This window comes from Rhineura floridana, chromosome 4 (genome assembly GCF_030035675.1).
Source record: "Rhineura floridana isolate rRhiFlo1 chromosome 4, rRhiFlo1.hap2, whole genome shotgun sequence".
Lineage (NCBI taxonomy): Eukaryota > Metazoa > Chordata > Lepidosauria > Squamata > Rhineuridae > Rhineura > Rhineura floridana.
The window spans coordinates 66,433,159-66,451,365 of NC_084483.1; the positions used below are offsets into that span (position 1 = coordinate 66,433,159).

Below are 18,207 nucleotides of genomic sequence, written 5' to 3' on the forward strand. Positions count from 1 at the left end.
GCAATGCGCTCTACGTGGGGTTACCCTTGAAAACGGTACGGAAACTACAATTGGTGCAGAACGCGGCGGCTCGGTTGCTTACTAACAGCCGCCACCATGATCACATCACACCAGTGTTATTTCATCTACATTGGCTTCCAGTTGTTTTCCGGGCCCAATTCAAGGTGTTGGTGTTAACCTTTAAATCCCTATACGGTCTCGGCCCAGTTTACCTGAAGGAGCACCTCCAGTACCACAAATTAAGCCGCCCGACTAGATCAGCCACGCAGGGTCTTCTCTCAGTCCCACCAACGAAAACAGCTAGGTTGGTGGGGACTAGAGAGAGGGCATTTTCAGTGGCGGCCCCCACTCTCTGGAACTCCCTCCCGTTTGATCTTCGCCATGCCCCTTCCCTAGATACATTTCGCCGAGCCTTAAAAACTTGGCTCTTTTTACAGGCCTTTGGGACCTCCGGGGTGGGCTAATTTTTCTGTGATTGTTTATTGTCTTTGTGAAAACTGTTACTGATTGCCCTACATAGTTTTATGCCTGCATTAGTGTTGACTGCATTGTATTTTATTCTGTACTTATTGTATTTTACTGAATTTTAATATGTACGTCGCCTAGAGTGGCTTCGGCCAGATAGGCGACACAAAAATTAAATTTATTATTATTATTATTATTATTATTATTATTATTATTATTATTATTATAGTAGTTAGTCTTCACTTGCTTCTGAAAAGAATACTGGGCAGGTGTAGGGCAAGCCTCATTTGGGGAGGGGGTGGATTTCATAACCGAGGTGCTATCACTAAGAAAGTCCTCTTTAAAGTATTGTGTGTAATTCAAAGAATTAATTTCACAGATCTAAACCCTTATGCCATCTTGACTGCCTGTAGTATCTTCTTAACCTCGTGCTATACCAGCGTGCAGTCATGTTATGTTTCATTGCATTGGATATAGTAGATGATAGCCACAACCTAAGTATTTGCTGCTATGGAAAGTATTAATAGTCACTTGTTCAGTCATTCCAATAAATGCATTGAGTAGAATCCCAAGTGCTACATAAGGATCTTTTGCTTAGTAATGGGATCTTTGAGGTCTTCCCTTTTCCCTTCAGAAGCCCCTCTGCTAAGCCAAAAGTTGGGTGACCCTCTGGAGTTCAGTGTAACATGAGAGAGCTGCAGTCTTAATGGGAAATTTGCGCTCCTTCCTCTTTGCATATAGACATTCTTGAGGATGCATGTGGATTTCTGCTATTGTTGTCCCTTTGGTTTTAAATATTTGATCTCTCTATTTTATGCAAGACTTTATATGAACGTTTACTTCTTTTTTTAAAAGCATTTTAAATGAGTTTATTATGAAAAACCCAAATCTGGATAATAAGAAAGACCAGCGAGATCTCCAGGTAAGAGACTTATGTCATCAGTTGCTTCTGAGTACAAGTGTGCTATCTTTTTTAATTGAAAGCACCAATCTGGTTGCAGTATTTTGTTCAGCAGTACCGTATCTTTATTGTGCGCTGAAAGTAAGCATTTCTTCACAACAGATGTGCTTGCTTAGTTATGCTGTTTAGATTCCTGGCAAACTGAGCTAACTGGGTCCTACTTCTTAAATCATTGATGGGAGTGGCTTATACTCTGGGTTGAAAAATTTCATCCAGTGACTCATACTCCTGCAATTAATAATTTTAAAAAATGAAGAAGTAGTACAGCACGGCATAGTGAGGCAACAAGTCCATCAAATGCAAGATGCACATCTTAACCTTCAAGTATGAAACTCACAGCACCCACTTCTAGGAAATTAAGTGTACATAAATCTCATTGAAATCAGAGGTAAAAGTGTTTTAACTGTTCATTAATCAAAATGATCCCCTCTGAAGAATAGTCTATTCTGTAGAGGCAACATGTGCAATTAACAATGAATCAGACTACTGCTAGGATAGCATTAGAAAAAGAAAGCCACTGTTCATGGTTGCCGTTGGGAAAGCAACCCAGGTAAGCCACAGCCTTTCACTGTCTGCGCACCATATTTGTGCCATTCAAGGATCATGCCCACAGCCATCTAAAGCTTTTTCTCCTAGCTTTTTCCCTTTCAAAACAAGGTCTTCGGGATGCACTTGCATGCAAGCACTGCTCTGTGCCATTGAAAACACTGGAGCACATCAGACTAGTTCTCACTTGATCAGTCTGTGTCTGGCCTGTACCATTTCAGGCAGCAGATGGAGGCTCTCATGAGAGAATGTTCCTTCATACAAGAGCACTCTGTGCACAGAGAAAACTAGCATGTTAGGCTAGACTAGAACTCTTTCCCCTGAAATGTAGTTTTCCACGTGAGGGATGAAAGCAATGATGATTTTGCACTGCGCAACACTGAGACGTGCGAGTCTTCAGCCATCATTGTACAGGTTCTCACCAAAATGGTAAATCCTATCCTAAAAGCAGTGAGTTTCCACACATCTGCCACTCTCCTACGCTACAGAAGAGAAGTGAAGGTGTAAACAGCAGTTTAGCAACTCTTCCACCCCCGGCTTGCGGGCTGGCACACTAGGCGGGCAGGTAGGTGGACTCCTCAGCCACTGCCAAGAGCTTTGCCAGCCAAGAGTTCTCGTTGAGAAAGAGCCAAGCAAATGGGCGGGAGAGCAAGTCGCGAAGGAGAGCCAGTTGGGTGGCGCACAGGCACTCTCCAGCCCGTCTGATGCCACGCTGGCTCTTTTGCCTCAGGTGGTAGGGCAGTCACTCAGTGCCCCCTGATCCCGTTGCTTACAATCTGCTTGCCTCAATGTATCAAAATCCTTTTGCATTTTATCATTGCACAGGTCTCCTCTGGAGCGTTTCTGACACTTTTAATCTTTGCACCATCAACATTTATAGTTTTAAATATAAACTCTGAGCACTCTGAATGCCAGCGATCAGCTGTTCATGACATCTCATACAAGGGCACCGCCTTTTTGGGTGCTATCCACTGCCCTTGTATAGAAATAGATATTGCAAGAAAAAAATGATTTTTTTTCTTCTCTTATACCCAAGAATCTTTTCGGTGTCTGTGTTTCTTCTCCCTCCCACCCCCTCGCCCCTAGGATGTAACCCACAAAATAGTGGATGCCATTGGAGCAATTGCTGGCTCATCCCTGGAACAGACTACATGGCTCAGGCGAAACTTGGAGGTTAAACCGTCCCCCAAGATAATGGTTGATGGAAACAACTTGGAGTCTGATGTTGAAGGTGATTTTGTCTCTCCTCCTCCATCCAGAATATCTAATGAGCATCTGAAATTCCTTTTATTGACTATAATAGTAGAGCAGAGATGGTGAACCACTTTGGGCCTGAGGGCCTCTGGGAGCCACATTTCTATAGTGGGCAGGCTGTTTTGGGCAAGCCACACCCGCCCGTCTATCACCAGAGGGACAGGTGAGCATGGCTTGCCCAAAACAGCCTAGTGGCCTAGTTAGGCATGTAGCCTGGAGGTTCTTTACTGCTGCAGTAGAGAAAGACACCTGTTACCTAAATTCATGTTAAATCTACCTGAGGGCTACGCACTTCTACCTGCATATCCCTACCTGCATAAGAAACCGCGTGTGCAAACAGCTTCTGTGTGCATGGTTTCCTTGCCCAATCCAGCAGCCAGGGTCGTGCTCACTGAGCCCGTTTAAAAAAAAATCTATGAAATACCTCCCCAACACTTGCCAAACAGCTAAAATGACAGGATTTTATGGTTTCCTTGGAGCAAAACAGACCACGAGTGTTGAGTCAAACGTAATACTAAGCCAGCCAGCCACTCTGTACTTTGCTTTCTTGCTGGGGGAAAAGAGGAGCATAGTGGGAGAGCTCAAGCCGCGCCCACTAGCATGCAGCACATGCATAGACTACTCTGCTTAACCATCGCTTATAGCTTGGCGTTGTGTCCAGTGTACCTGCATTTTCTTAACCATGATTTACGGCAGGGGTAGGGAACCTCTGATCTGCTGCAGGCCAAGTTAGGTTCAGCATGTGTCCTAAATTGGTCTGAGAGGCCGTTTGCTCCAAACTACATCCTCCTGCCCCACTCCTGACGTCATACGTGACACCAGGTGGCAGGCAGATAAAGGTGTGACCTTCACTTTAAAGTGTGTTTTGAAGTAGTTTCAGTAGAGACAACTTGGAAACTCACTACAAAATATGTGCTGGGAGAGCACTTTGAGGTGCGTTTTGAAGTGATTTCTATTGAAAGAGCTTGAAAATACAGTTCAAAAGCATTGTCACCTGATGTCATTATGGTATCAAGTGATTGACAGGTGCGTGTCCCCACCCACCTGTCGGTCTGCGGGGTTTGGATCTTGGCTTGTCTGGTAGAAAAGTTCCCCACCCTGGGTTTATGGCTGAGGGTACAATCCTGCCTCCCCCAAACGGGTCTTTGCAGAATGGTGGGGCCACCACTGCATCCACAGTCCGGCTACTCAAGGCCACGGCCAAAAGCAAGAGGAGCAGTACAGCCAGCCCGAGTGCCTTTGCACGATGGCAGTGAGACTGGCTCAGGATCCCACCTGTATGTTTGGCAGCAAGCTGGCGTAGCCAAGAGACCCGGCTGAAGGAACACCACCTTTTTTTCCTCCCCCCTCCAAAGAACAGGGCTTGGATGGCTTGTTGTGTCTGAATGCAGCCTACGTAAACTCTGATTTCATAATAATTCTTTATTTTAATGGAGCTCTAAGCATCCGTTCTAAGCAAAAAATTAGACAACTTTTGAGGTTTTTAGTTTAACTTTAAAAATGTGGTATTTTGCAGGATTAAAAATGTCCATAGTTGAATGCAAATATGACACACTTCGCTTTGGTCACATTTCAGGTGTTTGAATAAATCTGGTGAAATTTGATCTTGTAGCATACATTCTAGTGTTTATGTTAGATTATTTCATAATTAAAAACCTGTGTTTTCTTTTTTAAAATGCCTTAATAGATATTAACACTTTTGGCTTTATTTTTAGCTGTTGTTTTTTTCTCCCAAAATTTATTTAGATATGTTGTCTCCAGCTTTGGAAACCTCAAGCATAACTCCATCAGTTTTTAGCGTTCATGCCTTAACGCTGCTATCAGAAGTAAGTTTCTCCCTTTTAAGTAGGCTTTATCTACGCTTCTTTGTTTTATATATAACTATGTACGGCCACATAGAACGTTAAACAAAATTATTGCACTGCCCTAAGGGTTCTCAAATTTTACTATAGTCATTTTGGTAGTAAATGGATGTTGAGGACTTGGACCACCTCTTGCTGAGGAGACACCCTGACTTCTCAAGATATTCAGAGACAGTGTTGACTACCAGACAGAACAGTTCCCTGATACTTTCATAGACATGAGGTTGTCTTCTCTGACTTCTGTTTGCTATAGAACAGGGGTACCTAACCTATGGCCCGTGAGCTTCATTCACGTGCTCCGCGGCCTGTCCTCATTAAATACTCCTATTGGTTTTTTAATGGAATTTGTGTTCTTTCTTTTATTTCTTACATTGTATTTTATCATATGACAATTTGAATTCTATAGAATGCTACTATACAATACAACACAAGAAATAAAAGAAGCAATATAAATGCAATGAAGAATCATACAGCACCTAGCACAGCCCATTACAATTGCTACAACAGACAGCAAAAGCATAAAGCGGATCGCCAAGACCCTCAGCAATTTTCAAGTGGTCCGTGGGGAAAAATGTTAGGGTACCACTGCTATAGAAGATTATGCTTCTTTTTTCCTCATTAGATTTAGCCTTATCTCTTGGAGCAGGTTCATTTTCTATTTTTAATGTTTTATGGAAGGAAAACAGAGATTGGATCCAAACTTCATCACTGCTCCCAGTAGACCCATAAAGTTGATTCCTGTGGTGGATTTGTACCAGTGCAGGGGTGTGGAACCCTTTTCAGCCCAAAGGCTGCATTCCCTTTTGGGCAGGGCCAGACGCAAAAGTGGGTGGAGCCATGCATGCAAATTTTACCTTGGCACAGTAAGCTAGTTTCTACCGTCACTCATGCATCCCTCTCTGTCCTCCACCCAGGGAAGAAGAGTTGTAATCACAGTTCAGGGACACATGCCAGCCTGGCAAAAACACCCAAGGAGGGTACAAAGCAGGGCCAGTAAGGGATGTGACTTGGGATGGGTGTGGCCTGGCAGAATCCCAAGAGCCAGATGGAGAGACTTGGAAGGCTGCATCTGATTCCCAGGGCTGAGGGCACCTGATTTTCAGAGATCTCTCTTATCCAGTGCAGGCTCCTGTGCCACCCAAAAGCTTCTCAAGATTGGGGGACCCTGTGGAACAATATGGGACATGGTATAGATGGCTGCAATTGGTGGGAGGAGGAATGGGGTGCTGCTTTAGACCAGTAGAAGCATTTTAACTAGCACAAAGCCACTGGTGGATGCCACCCACTGAACCAATGGAACTTAATTTTGGCGTGGCTGACTGGAGTCCCATTGATTTCAGTGGTCTACTCAATCAAGCATGCCTAAGGCTGCTATCCTAACCCCACATAAGTGAGAGTAAGCTCCACTGAATTCAGTAGAACGTCTGCATAGACATGGTTAGCATTGTGCTGTATGTTTGAATCCAACCCCATGTCTCTGGAGAGTAGAAAAGGAAGTGTGTGTTGACAAAAGCACATGCTTGGACTGTTTTTCCCCCTTTGGAGAGGAATGAAATTGAGCAGAAGGATGATATTGTATGTGTGTTTTTTGCAAAAGCACAGATCACACCCAGAGGTCAGTGAGAACTCTGCCCCATAGTTTTGGTTATAAAATGGTCATGTTTATGTGCACAGTGTGGGCCAGGATTTCTGTGGGTCAGTGCTAGTGTCATGCATTCTTAAGAGGAGAATGAAACAAAATCATCTTTACTGTCATTTGTATACTTAGACTTTGTGGATTTATTGAAACAACCATTTGATTTAGATAGGTAGGGATATTTCCAAGAGAGCTTGTTAAATCATGTTGTCTTCATGACATTTTGAAAATGCTAAATATAGTTGGAAATTGGGCAGTCATCCATTGAAAGGATATTAAATTTTTATTTATGTTATATAAATATTTTTAAATCTTTTAAGCAGAAGACCTGGGCTGACAAAGATTATGCTTGTAAGAAACCCCCCCCAAGATTTTCAGTATTTCTCTTCTCTTGTAGGTCTTGGCTCATCTTTTGGACATGGTTTTCTATAGTGATGAAAAAGAGAGAGTTATTCCACTTCTTGTAAATATAATGCACTATGTTGTGCCTTATCTTCGCAATCACAGGTACCTCCATAATTACATGTACAACTTAGCTTAACTATAATGTACACTTTCAGTGAAGTTACTGTTAGAGTTTACATACCATACCCTCTGGATGAGTTTCCCAAGCCAAGAAACAATGGTTGTTGGCTTCAGAACAAGCCAAGATATTAAGCCAACTCCAAGCCATGGCTTAATATCCTGATTGTTCCAGAGCTGTCAGCCATCATTTCCTGGTTTGGACAAAGCAGGCAAGTATAATTACCTAGAAACATCCTGATTTGTGTGCTGACTCTTGTGAAAAAGCTGTATGTGTTGCCAAAAGGCTCATTCATCTCTCAGCCTATTAAGAGGAGATGCCACTGTTTGAACATGGTCCCCCTGTACAGTCTTGAAATGGGCAGCTAATATTTGTTGTAAACAACCTTCTTTGCTTGCTTACTGACCTTCAGGAGTGGCTTTTGGAGGGGTACAGTGGGTGGAAGTAGGCCAAGATCTGATGTTTGGATCCAAGCAAGAATCAGCTTGAATGAATGTAAAGGTGGTATGTTCAGATTACTTTTGGACAGGAAGTTTTGAGCACAGTGTTTGAAACCTTTTCAAATTGGATTGATTTTCTTCTTCTAGTGCTCATAATGCACCCAGTTATCGAGCCTGTGTCCAACTGTTGAGCAGCCTGAGTGGATATCAGTACACAAGGAGAGCATGGAAAAAGGAAGCTTTTGACCTCTTCATGGATTCCAGTTTCTTTCAAATGGATGCTTCCTGCGTTAATCAGTAAGGGGTTTTGTTGCTTCTCTTTGATATTAGTCCTTGGCAAAAAAGAGAGTGAAAGTGAGAGTGGTTTCCCCAAAACAGGGATTGTCAGCATGGGGCTTCCAGATATTGTTGGACTCTAACTCCATCAGCCAGCAAGGCCAAAGGTCAATGATGCTGGAAGCTGTAGTCCAGCAGTATCTAGAGGCCACCATGTAAGCTACCCAGTCCTAAGACATATATAGACAAAATTCTGGCAATCACTTCCCAGATGACTAGTTATTCCCATCCACTCATATAATCTTCTACTGGCTGCAACATAATAGGAATCTAGCTAGGTACTGTATTGTCTATGCTAACAAGCAGTAGGGATTCAGAGATCTTTCCCCAAGTTGTTAGTTCCACACATACCCTGCCTTTGCTTGATTCCATACACATCTCCTCTAGGTGGTGGTTCGTAGCTTACATAGTGTGGTTTCTGATGTTGATTCCAAGACCAGGGTGGTTCATACAAAAGCTACTGGTTTACTAAGAGCTTTTGAAACAGCTTTGATCAAACCTGAACCAAGGCTATGTTCTACCTCCACTGTCGGAGGCATTATGCCTTTTAATACCAGTTGCTGGGAATCCCAAGTGGGGAGAGGGCTGTTGCACTCAGGTCCTGCTTGTGGGCTTCCCATAGGCATCTGGTTGGCCGCTATGAGAATGGGACACTGGACGAGATGGGCTTTTCGTCTGATCCAGCAGGGTTTTTCTTACTTTCTTGCCTCTTGCTTTCTTTTCCTCTCCCAGATTCCCCCCATCAGCAGAAACAGTAGCCTGGTTCTTAAGGACCTGCAACTTTCAAACATTTCGGTCTCAGATTCTGGTTTACAGAGCAAAATTGTGAAAGGGTTACCGCACTGACACTCTCTTTTTTATTTAAACCAAAGTAAAATACCATGCTTTTTTAACATCGTTTTTTAAATTCTTTTTTAGTTGGAGAGCAATCATGGACAATTTGATGACACATGACAAAACCACATTTAGAGATTTGATGAGTGAGTCCTGGCTTTTTACTCTTTGTGTAAGATTTACAGTCACTTGCATGTTTGAAAATCATTCTAATAATATTACCTACTGAAGTGTAAAGGTTGATTCTTCTAATGCTTGCATAATAGACCAAATCACAAGAGCAAACTGCTCTGCAACCCACAAAAAAGTGCATCTTAATCCAGACTGTATTATATCCCTTTTAAAAAATCACTTAAAAAATATCTTGAGAGAACATGCTTAATCTTAGAGTGCTGTAGACCAAGACTTGTTTTGACTGCACTGACCGCTGAACTACAAATTGTGCCAGGTCTATCCTGCAGACGCCCCCAGGCTAATGATGGGGATCAACAGCAGGAGAGCACTATTGCCCTCATGACCTGCTTGTACTTCCCCGGTTGATCACTGTGTGAAACTAGATGCTGGACCAGGCGGGCCTTTGGTTTGAACCAGCATGGCCCTTATGAGAAATGCACACAAATATTGCAGTTAACTCTTGAAACATGTGTTTCTTTCTTAGATAGGATCCTCGTAGAGTACATTGTATCTGGCATATGTGCTTAAAGTACAAAATAGAATCTAGACATTGACCTAAGGAATTCCGATTAGTGACTTTAATAACATATCTTAAATTATCTTATAGACAAGAAGTTTGTCCTCACTAAAAGCATCTTCTGTGCTGCATGATTCCTCCTTTAGCGCGTGTGGCTGTAGCTCAGAGCAGTTCACTCAATCTGTTTGCCAATCGGGATGTCGAACTGGAACAGCGAGCAATGCTTCTGAAGAGACTGGCGTTTGCCATTTTTAGCAGCGAAGTGGACCAATACCAGAAATATCTTCCAGATATACAAGGTGAGTAAGAACTTTTATCATTTCCCCAGGGGAAAAATATAATATGTGCCCTATAGTAAGATATTATCAGTGCTTTATCAGTTTCCATTTAAATCCAGGATGGGGAACCTGTGGCTCTCTAGATGTTGTTGGACTACGACTCCCACAATCCCTTGCCATTAACCATTCTGGCTGAGACTTATGGCACTTAGTGTCCAAAAACATCTAGAGGGTCATAGGCTCAAAGTAAAACAAAAAAGTCTAGGATAACAAACTTAAATAAGTTATTTATTCACTCTACATGTACAAAACATCAAATGTCTAAAATTCCCATAAATATATCTATAAAATTTATTGCATAAAAATTGGGTTCTACTTTATAACTTCAAAAGGACATCAAGAAACAAAAATACAAAAAAACACAAAAAACACCAAACCAGAAGGATGATATTGATAGGCTCCCCATCCATCCCTGTTCTGTGTGTTGTCATATATTTGGTCCCTGCCCAACAAAGTAGAAAAAAAAATCCTGCTAACCTCGATCATACCATTGACTTTACTACTGTTATGTCTCTGAAAGCGCACTATGAACTGTTTTGCTTTTCAAAAACTGGTACATCTCTAATATATATTCTACAGTGGGGGAAGGGCTGTGCACAAACACCCACGTAGTTGAGATTAGCTTAATCTCTTAATCACTTAAATTTTTCTTCAGTTGGGTTGCAGCCCTCCTAATCAGCAGTTGTTTGAGCTAAGAGATCCGTGCTGACTTTTCTGTTTCAGAAAGACTGGTAGAAAGTCTCCGTTTGCCCCAAGTGCCCACCCTTCACTCCCAAGTGTTCCTCTTTTTCCGAGTTTTGCTTTTAAGAATGTCTCCCCAGCACCTTACCTCTCTTTGGCCTACCATGATCACAGAACTGGTGAGTTGCAGTTGGCATTCATGATTGTGTGTGTGTGTGTGTGAAAGCTACTAATTCTTCAATATGTGTATAAGCCAAGGATACCCAACCTGATGCCCTCCGTATGTTGCTAGAATACAACTCCCGCCAGCCCCACCAGCATGGGCACCTTCTGGCTAGTTGGCTATTCATGGCATAAGCTCTTCTTCCATCAGAAATTTTAAATGTAGCAGGCTCCAGTGGACAGGATGGATTACACTTTTCCCAAGACACCATTCCATGTGGTGGATTAGATCTTATTTAAGCCACAGAAAACACTTTTTGTCTTTCCGTTTGATGTGGAAATAGTGTTGCTCCTTGCTTGGCTTCCCTCTCAATGCAGATTTTCACAGCCTTCTCTGCTCTAGTTTCCATTGCACTCCATTTCTGTCTGATTAAATGTAGAAGAAAAAGGTAACCTGATAATAACAACTGAAGCTATTGTTAATTCTACCCATTGTATCCATGTCAGCTGTAAGAGTTAAAGCACTGTATCACTTTACTGTTTGCCAGCGTAAGTTTGCTCAGTTTTTGCTTTCCTTGCACCTGGGCTTTGCCATCTCCCCCGTTACAGGATCTAATAACTGCGTATGACTGTGAGTGTCAAGGATGGGTTTGTCCTTCTCTTTTTTATGAAGAGGGGAAAAAACGCCAAAGCCCTCGTGGTTCCAAGGGAAATCCTAAAAGCTGGAGCTGGAGGATTGCAGATTCTAGTGTTTGGGGGGGGAAGAGTGGTTTCCTCACTCAGCAGAATTCATAGCCTCTGTGTCACTTGTCCCTGCTTACACAGTTTGTAAAAAGACAAAAGGAAGTGCAATGAGAATTAAGCACGGAGAGTAACTTAAAAGCGCACAGTTCTGCTCACTGTTAATACCTCTTGCTGGCTTTTAAAAAAATAAGTGGAGGGATTTATTTGTGCTTAGACAAAGAAACAATAGTGATTTTGAGCAGTCTGAACTTCCCTGTGTGGACCAGTTCAACCCTGGCCATGAGCAGTTGAGTTCCCAAAGCCTTGTCTCACCTGCTTCTGATCTTACTGAGGACATGAAGTATGGCGCAGCAGGGAGGAGGCTCTCCATCCCGCATCACGCTTTCTTGGGAGAATGACCCTAATGACCATTTGCGTCAACTGATATCAGCATGGAGGCTTTCTGTTGTGGCCTCTCCTTTTTATCAGCTTGTCTTCCCATCACTAGCCCTGCTCTGCCGTCTTCTTGAGTGGCTGGAATGTGTCCGTGAATTGTGATGTTTCTTGCTTACCTGGATAAGGAGATGGGGGGGGGGAGACGGGAGTGTGTAGAAACCTCTGACTTCTGCACAGCTGAAATGTAGTCTACTGCACATAGGTAAAAGTCTTATGTGTTTCCCTGTCCGCATTTGCCTCTGGCCCCATCCACTACTGGGATGTGGCCTGTCGTTGTGCCAACACCCTGCCTGGAACAGGAAGAGATACTAAGGGTTTGCATCTTGGAGGTTTCTAAATTTGTTGAAGAATAGTTTTCTACTGCTTTATGTTCTCTGTTCCTCTAGGGTCTTGTATTCCATGCAGAGCTACCATTGGGGAGTGGTGTGTGCCACTAAATTCCATGTGCTGCATCATGCATGAGGATACTGGGGTTGCACGGATTGGGCCAATTGCATGGCTCTTTCCCACCCGATTATCAGCCTGGAGGGAGGACAGTAATGAGGTGGGAAAGACCAGGTGTTTGCCACCCCTCAGCCCATGCGATTGCACTGTTTACATGCATGCTGCCCCTGCATGGAATAAAAGACTCCACATTGCTGTAGATGCTGATGGGGCCTGATTGCTGACAGTTGGTATGAACATTGGCTTTTCTTTCTTTGCCTGGTGGGTTCTCATCAGGCCTGCTTAAGTTGCATTCCCTCTGCATTTGGAAATGAAAGACGTTTAGAAATGGGATCTGGCACATCTATTTATGAAGAATCTTGTTAAAACATGTTTGCTTGTTTTTACCTTTAGGTCCAAGTATTTTTACTGATGGAACAGGAACTTACAGCTGATGAAGATATCTCAAGGTAAATATCAGTTTCTGTTTCCTTGTTCATCTAGTTGCATAGCAGTTAAAATACCATTGGATAGATTTATTGTAGATAAAAATCACCTTATTACTCATTTGAAAGATTTTTTCCCCAGTCATGCTATCCAAACAAGAACATAATCTGTGATGATGATCAGGGCCGGCTCCAGGCATGTGGGGGCCCTTGGGCATCAGCTTGCCCTGGCCCCCCAGTGGGTGGGTGTGCGCACCCATATGTGTGTCCGTGCCCCCCCCCACAGCCCCCATACCTGTCTGGGCATTAGCATTGCCCTTAATGAAGGTCTGTTTTAGCATTGCCCTTAATGAAGATGGTGGCCGTGGCTTCCCTAAGGGGAATGAAGCCTCTGCCACCATCTTTGTTGATGGCACACGTGCGTGCTACTCGCACACATCTCTGCCATCAACTAAGATGGCGGCAGCAGCTTCAGTACCTTAAGGAAGCTGTGGCTGCCATCTTCATTAAGGGCAATGCTAAAAAGCCGGCTGACAGGTAAGTGGGGCCGTGGGGGGGCACGGATCACGTGGGGATGGGGCGGAGGGCCCCTCAGGGGCCCCTGTAGCTCTGGGGCCCTCAGGCCAGTGCCCACCCTGGCTGCCCTTTAGAACCGGCCCTGATGATGATAATAATAAAAAACAGGAGTAAGCAAATTATTCATTTCACTTCATGCATATCTAACACTTAATATGTGATCAAGTTACTCAGGCAGGGCTCTCCATTGTAAAAGGAACATAACAGAAATAAGTAAGTAAAATCAGACATAGTTACATATTAAAGTTGTGATACTTGCTGAAAGACACAAAAGCAAAAAATAAAGCCCTCCAATACTGCATACCTCCCTTTCCTTCTGTCTTGGGCACTGTTCTGCAGGTGGAGTGCAGATCTCTCCTTGCTGATTCACTGCACATGGAGCGCTTGAGGCTCAGCTGGGAGCTTTCTCTTTGTCAGAGCCTGCTTAGCTCTGTTCGCATCAGACTTTGCTCTTGCTTCTCTGCATCCCTGTCTTTTTCCCTCGATAGACAATTATTGCAGGCACACACACAACATGGACTCCTGATGCCAGCTCTTTCATCAAACTACCACAGAATTGCTGAGACTTTTGGGATGTATTGAAATACTGGTTTTGGGGGGGGGAACATGCTGATATAGAACCATCAGTTCTTTTTAAGCTACATTATCAAGCAAGCTGTAAACAGAATCTGGAGGTACTGCTTGCAACTTGCATGGGGAACTTCTGTCCTCTGTACCAGTCATGACCCTTCAGGCAATCCCATTTAGTCCCCAAGGGCATTTTCCCCAAACCACACCCATCAGATGATGTCATTAGTGACATCAGCTGATGGGTAGGAGGACAGGGTTTAATCCTGCCTTGACTGTATTCCCCAAAAAGATTTCCCACCCCTGGTTTACATCATGTTTCCAGAAGATGTAAACTTAATCTGCTTGAAATGAATTTGAGGCTTCTCCAAGTAATCAGCATTGATTAATAAAGTGTGGATATATCTGATTAAGAATAACCTGTAAATGCATTGCATTCGAATTGTAGGACTTCAGGACCATCAGTTGCTGGTTTGGAAACTACGTACACAGGAGGCAATGGATTCTCAACATCCTACAACAGCCAGAGATGGTTAAATCTTTATTTGTCAGCTTGTAAATTTCTGGATTTAGCGCTAGCATTGCCCTCTGAAAATCTTCCTCAGTTTCAGATGTAAGTAAAATTGGTCTGATTCAAATCCTAGTGTGAGAAAAACTATCACGTTAAGAGTGATGCTTCTCTGTGGGGAGGTATATTTCTTTGTTGGCTTCCAAGGAGGGCATTCTGCCTTCCATTTGTCACCTTACCTTTGTGTTTTAGTAATCACAATGTGGCATAGGGTAGCACAGCTCCCTATCAGAGAAATGCCCTCCCCCTGGTGTTGGCAAAATTTGGCAGAAGCAACTTTGCTGTGTTCCTCTCCCGCATAGTCCACCATCAGCCCATGTGCTATGAAGTATCACAGGATGCTTCTGTAACTGTATAAGGCTGCTTTCTAATAACTACTGGAGGCCTGCGGTTTACAGCCATTTGGCAAAAAATACAAAAAGAAATCAAAAGGTGAGAGGCTGAGTAGAACAAAGCAAATGATGCTGTGGAAATATTCCTCCTTAAAAGCGGCTTCTGTGGAACATTTTGCTTTCCACCCTTTTATGAATCTGATTTTACTCCTTGTTAGAAATCAGTGTATTAGAATGGCAGCTTAAACAACATGCCTGGATACATACATGGGTATAAAATGCCTCAGCCAGCCAAGGATAGGTGTTATTGCCAAAGCTGGCTTACTGAATATGCAAATAAGAGTGGTGAGCATCCAATTCGATATGTAGAAAAAGGGGGTCAAAGACCAGAATGCTGAAGTATTTTATAGAAAACTGGTTTTATTGCGAGATTTTTTTCAAAGAAGCCCAACGCGTTTCAGCCTGTAATCACAGGCCTTCATCAGGGGATAATGAACTTTTACAATGGTTAACCAAACAATTTTGGTCAAAATATTCTGCAATAAAACCATTTTGGTCTTTGACCCCCTTTTTCTACTTACTGAATATGCAAACCATTGTCAGTAGTAAATTTGCCCTACTTTTTTTAAAACAGGTATCGGTGGGCTTTTATTCCAGAAGCTTCAGATGATTCAGGGTTGGAGGTGCGAAGACAAGGTACATACCAAAGGGAATTCAAACCATATGTGGTGCGATTAGCAAAACTGCTACGAAAGAGAGCAAAGGTATTTCAATTTTTGTCTTTTCATAAATTATAACTGGAGATATATAGTCTCCATTATTCAAACTTGTACATAAGGAATGCATATTTTGCATCACTGCATCACTGCATCAATCATAAACTTAAGCTCTGATCCAACAGGGCAAACGTGTGTGTATGCCCAAACAGGTGCTGCATGTGTGGCTTTCTAGGCTGAAACATTCACTTAGGTTAAGCTGCAGTCACACCAATCATTTCTTGTCGGAGGCAAGGGGTTTGGTTTCAGACTTCAAGACAGCGTGACTCAGTTTGCGCACATACAGTTCCCAGCCTCTTGATCCAATTTTTCAACCCTGGGAAATGCACAGACAAGACCCCTTTATAGCCATGTCTTGTCTGCTGGATCAAGTGCATTAAGGTGCGGTTTTCCCCAAGGTTAGAAATCCAGGGATGAACTGATCTGGCTATTTTTATACCCCTCTGTTGAGTAACTCCATTTTTGCCCACCCTTGGGGTTTCTTGACCAAAGCGTCCCAGATAAGCTGTTGTGATTTGGACTCTGCTAAGAACCTAGAATAAACTTACTAAAAATGGGATTTAATAACTAAGTTTCTGTTGGAAAAACATAGTTTATCTATACAATGTTGCATTATGCTTTTGGGTGCTAGTGGCTACCAGCAGTTAGATGGAACTTGGAGCTGTGGTGACCAGCAACATGTACTAAAACTACATTTCCATATTTGAAAGGCCTTTTAGCAAAATATACTTCTGTCTTAATAGATTGCAGCTTAATAGATTGCAGCTGGTACAAAATGCGGCAGCACGCTTGATAAAGCAGAGCCGTCGCTGGGATCATATCACCCCAGTGTTGATCGATCTACACTGGTTACCAGTTGCTTACCGGGCCCAATTCAAGGTGTTGGTATTGACCTTTAAAACCCTATACGGTTTCGGCCCAGTTTATCTGAAGGAACGCCTCCAGTATCACCAATTATGCCGCCTAACAAGATCAGCCTCACAAGACCTTCTCTCGGTCCCCCCGGTTGAAAACAGCTAGGCTGGTGCGGACCAGAGAGAGGGCATTTTCGGTTGTGGCCCCCACCCTCTGGAACTCGCTTCCTTTTGACCTCCGACATGCCCCCTCCCTGATGGGTTTTCGCCGAGCCTTAAAGACCTGGCTATTCAGGCAGGCCTATGGTCTTCCTGAGGGGGATTAGTTTTTATGGTATCTTAACTGAAGATGGTTTTAGTTGAATTGATGATGATGTTGTGTTTTACTGATTTATATATTATTTTATATTGTATTGAATTGTTGTTGTGTTTTGTTCTACGTCGCCCAGAGTGTCCGTTAATTCGGACAGATGGGCGACTAATAAATAAAATTTTATTATTATTTGTTATTATTAATATCCCCCCCCCCCGTATTTACAGAAAAATCCAGAGGATGACAGCTCAGGTAAAACACTAAACTGGGAACCTGGTACCTTGCTCCTGACCATCTGTGCTGTCCGCAGCATTGAACAGCTTCTGCCTTTCTTCAATGTTCTGAGCCAAGTGTTTAACAGCAAAATCACCAGCAGAAGCATTGGTCATTCCGGGAGCCCCATACTTTATCCAAATTCTTTCCCTACCAAGGACATGAAAATAGAGAACCAAAAGACATTGTCTAGCAAAGCAAGACAGAAAATTGAAGAGATGGTTGAGAAGGACTTTCTGGAAGGTGTCATAAAAACATGAGGTGTATGTGGCAAAATATTTAACTTGAGTAATGTAACTTCAGATGAAACCACGCCATCCTTCCAGCGTGTATAGTTTTCTTTTTCATACTTTGTATGTAATGTATACTTCAGGATGTATTTAATTTAGATACCTGTAAATAAGTTCTGGATGTGGCCTGAATCAAGTTAAATATCGCTGGCTCATATGGATTATGGTGCCTAATATTTATGGTACATTTTGTTTTTGTCATCTTGACGTCTGTCTTTAAGAAAATCTACCAATACAAGTTGCACATTTTTCTAGCTGTGTCTTTTTTTCTGCATAGACAGGATAAAATCTTATTCATTGTGTTAAATTTTTCATGCTACCTTTAAGACCAACTTTGACCCTTCTGTTTACATTGAATCAGCCCTGCTCTCAAACATCCACTCCTCTAAATACTATTTCTGGCATGGCAACTACCTCTTGCCCATTTTCAAACAGGTATTTGAATTAGCTGACTTTTGTATGGAGTGCAGATCTACATGTGTGTGAATCTGAATGTTACAGCTGTACATAATTCAGTGTGCAATAGACATGCTTCCATTTACTCTTGTACATTGTGACCTCTAATACTGTTTGGGTTCAGAGCTGTTTGCTGTCACATTACAAACTGACCGAAGTAAGGTTGTGATTGATTTAATGTAGCAGCTCTTCAGTTTAGTCACTAGAGGGGAAATACTGATTACACCTATTGAGCACAACGCACTTAAATGGTGTAAAGGATTTTAACAGAGCCCTGTGAATCCCCCCTTTCTTTCCTGCTACATGTTGTTTATTGACAAATACACTCTTGCAGAGGGGCAATTGAGGCAACCTCTGTATTTAAAGCACTTTAAAGACTGCAGCCTAAATTTAGAAAAATAAGTCGTTACTGTTGTCCAACAATA

General features: G+C 42.7%; 1 protein-coding gene across 3 annotated transcripts in view; it reads left to right on the plus strand.

Moving 5' to 3' along the window:
- DOP1A (DOP1 leucine zipper like protein A) overlaps positions 1-17,578 on the plus strand; it is an 83,303-nt gene extending 65,725 nt beyond the window's left edge. For all 3 annotated transcript variants that reach the window (XM_061623221.1, XM_061623220.1, XM_061623222.1), the window contains 12 exons: positions 1,321-1,387; positions 3,059-3,203; positions 4,973-5,052; positions 7,122-7,231; positions 7,835-7,984; positions 8,942-9,003; positions 9,695-9,847; positions 10,610-10,746; positions 12,746-12,801; positions 14,369-14,533; positions 15,455-15,584; positions 16,991-17,578. In XM_061623221.1, the coding sequence (XP_061479205.1) occupies positions 1,321-1,387; positions 3,059-3,203; positions 4,973-5,052; positions 7,122-7,231; positions 7,835-7,984; positions 8,942-9,003; positions 9,695-9,847; positions 10,610-10,746; positions 12,746-12,801; positions 14,369-14,533; positions 15,455-15,584; positions 16,991-17,296 (1,561 nt within the window). In that variant the 3' untranslated portion in view covers positions 17,297-17,578. The remainder of the gene's footprint in view (positions 1-1,320; positions 1,388-3,058; positions 3,204-4,972; positions 5,053-7,121; positions 7,232-7,834; positions 7,985-8,941; positions 9,004-9,694; positions 9,848-10,609; positions 10,747-12,745; positions 12,802-14,368; positions 14,534-15,454; positions 15,585-16,990) is intronic.
- Positions 17,579-18,207: the final 629 nt, after the last annotated feature.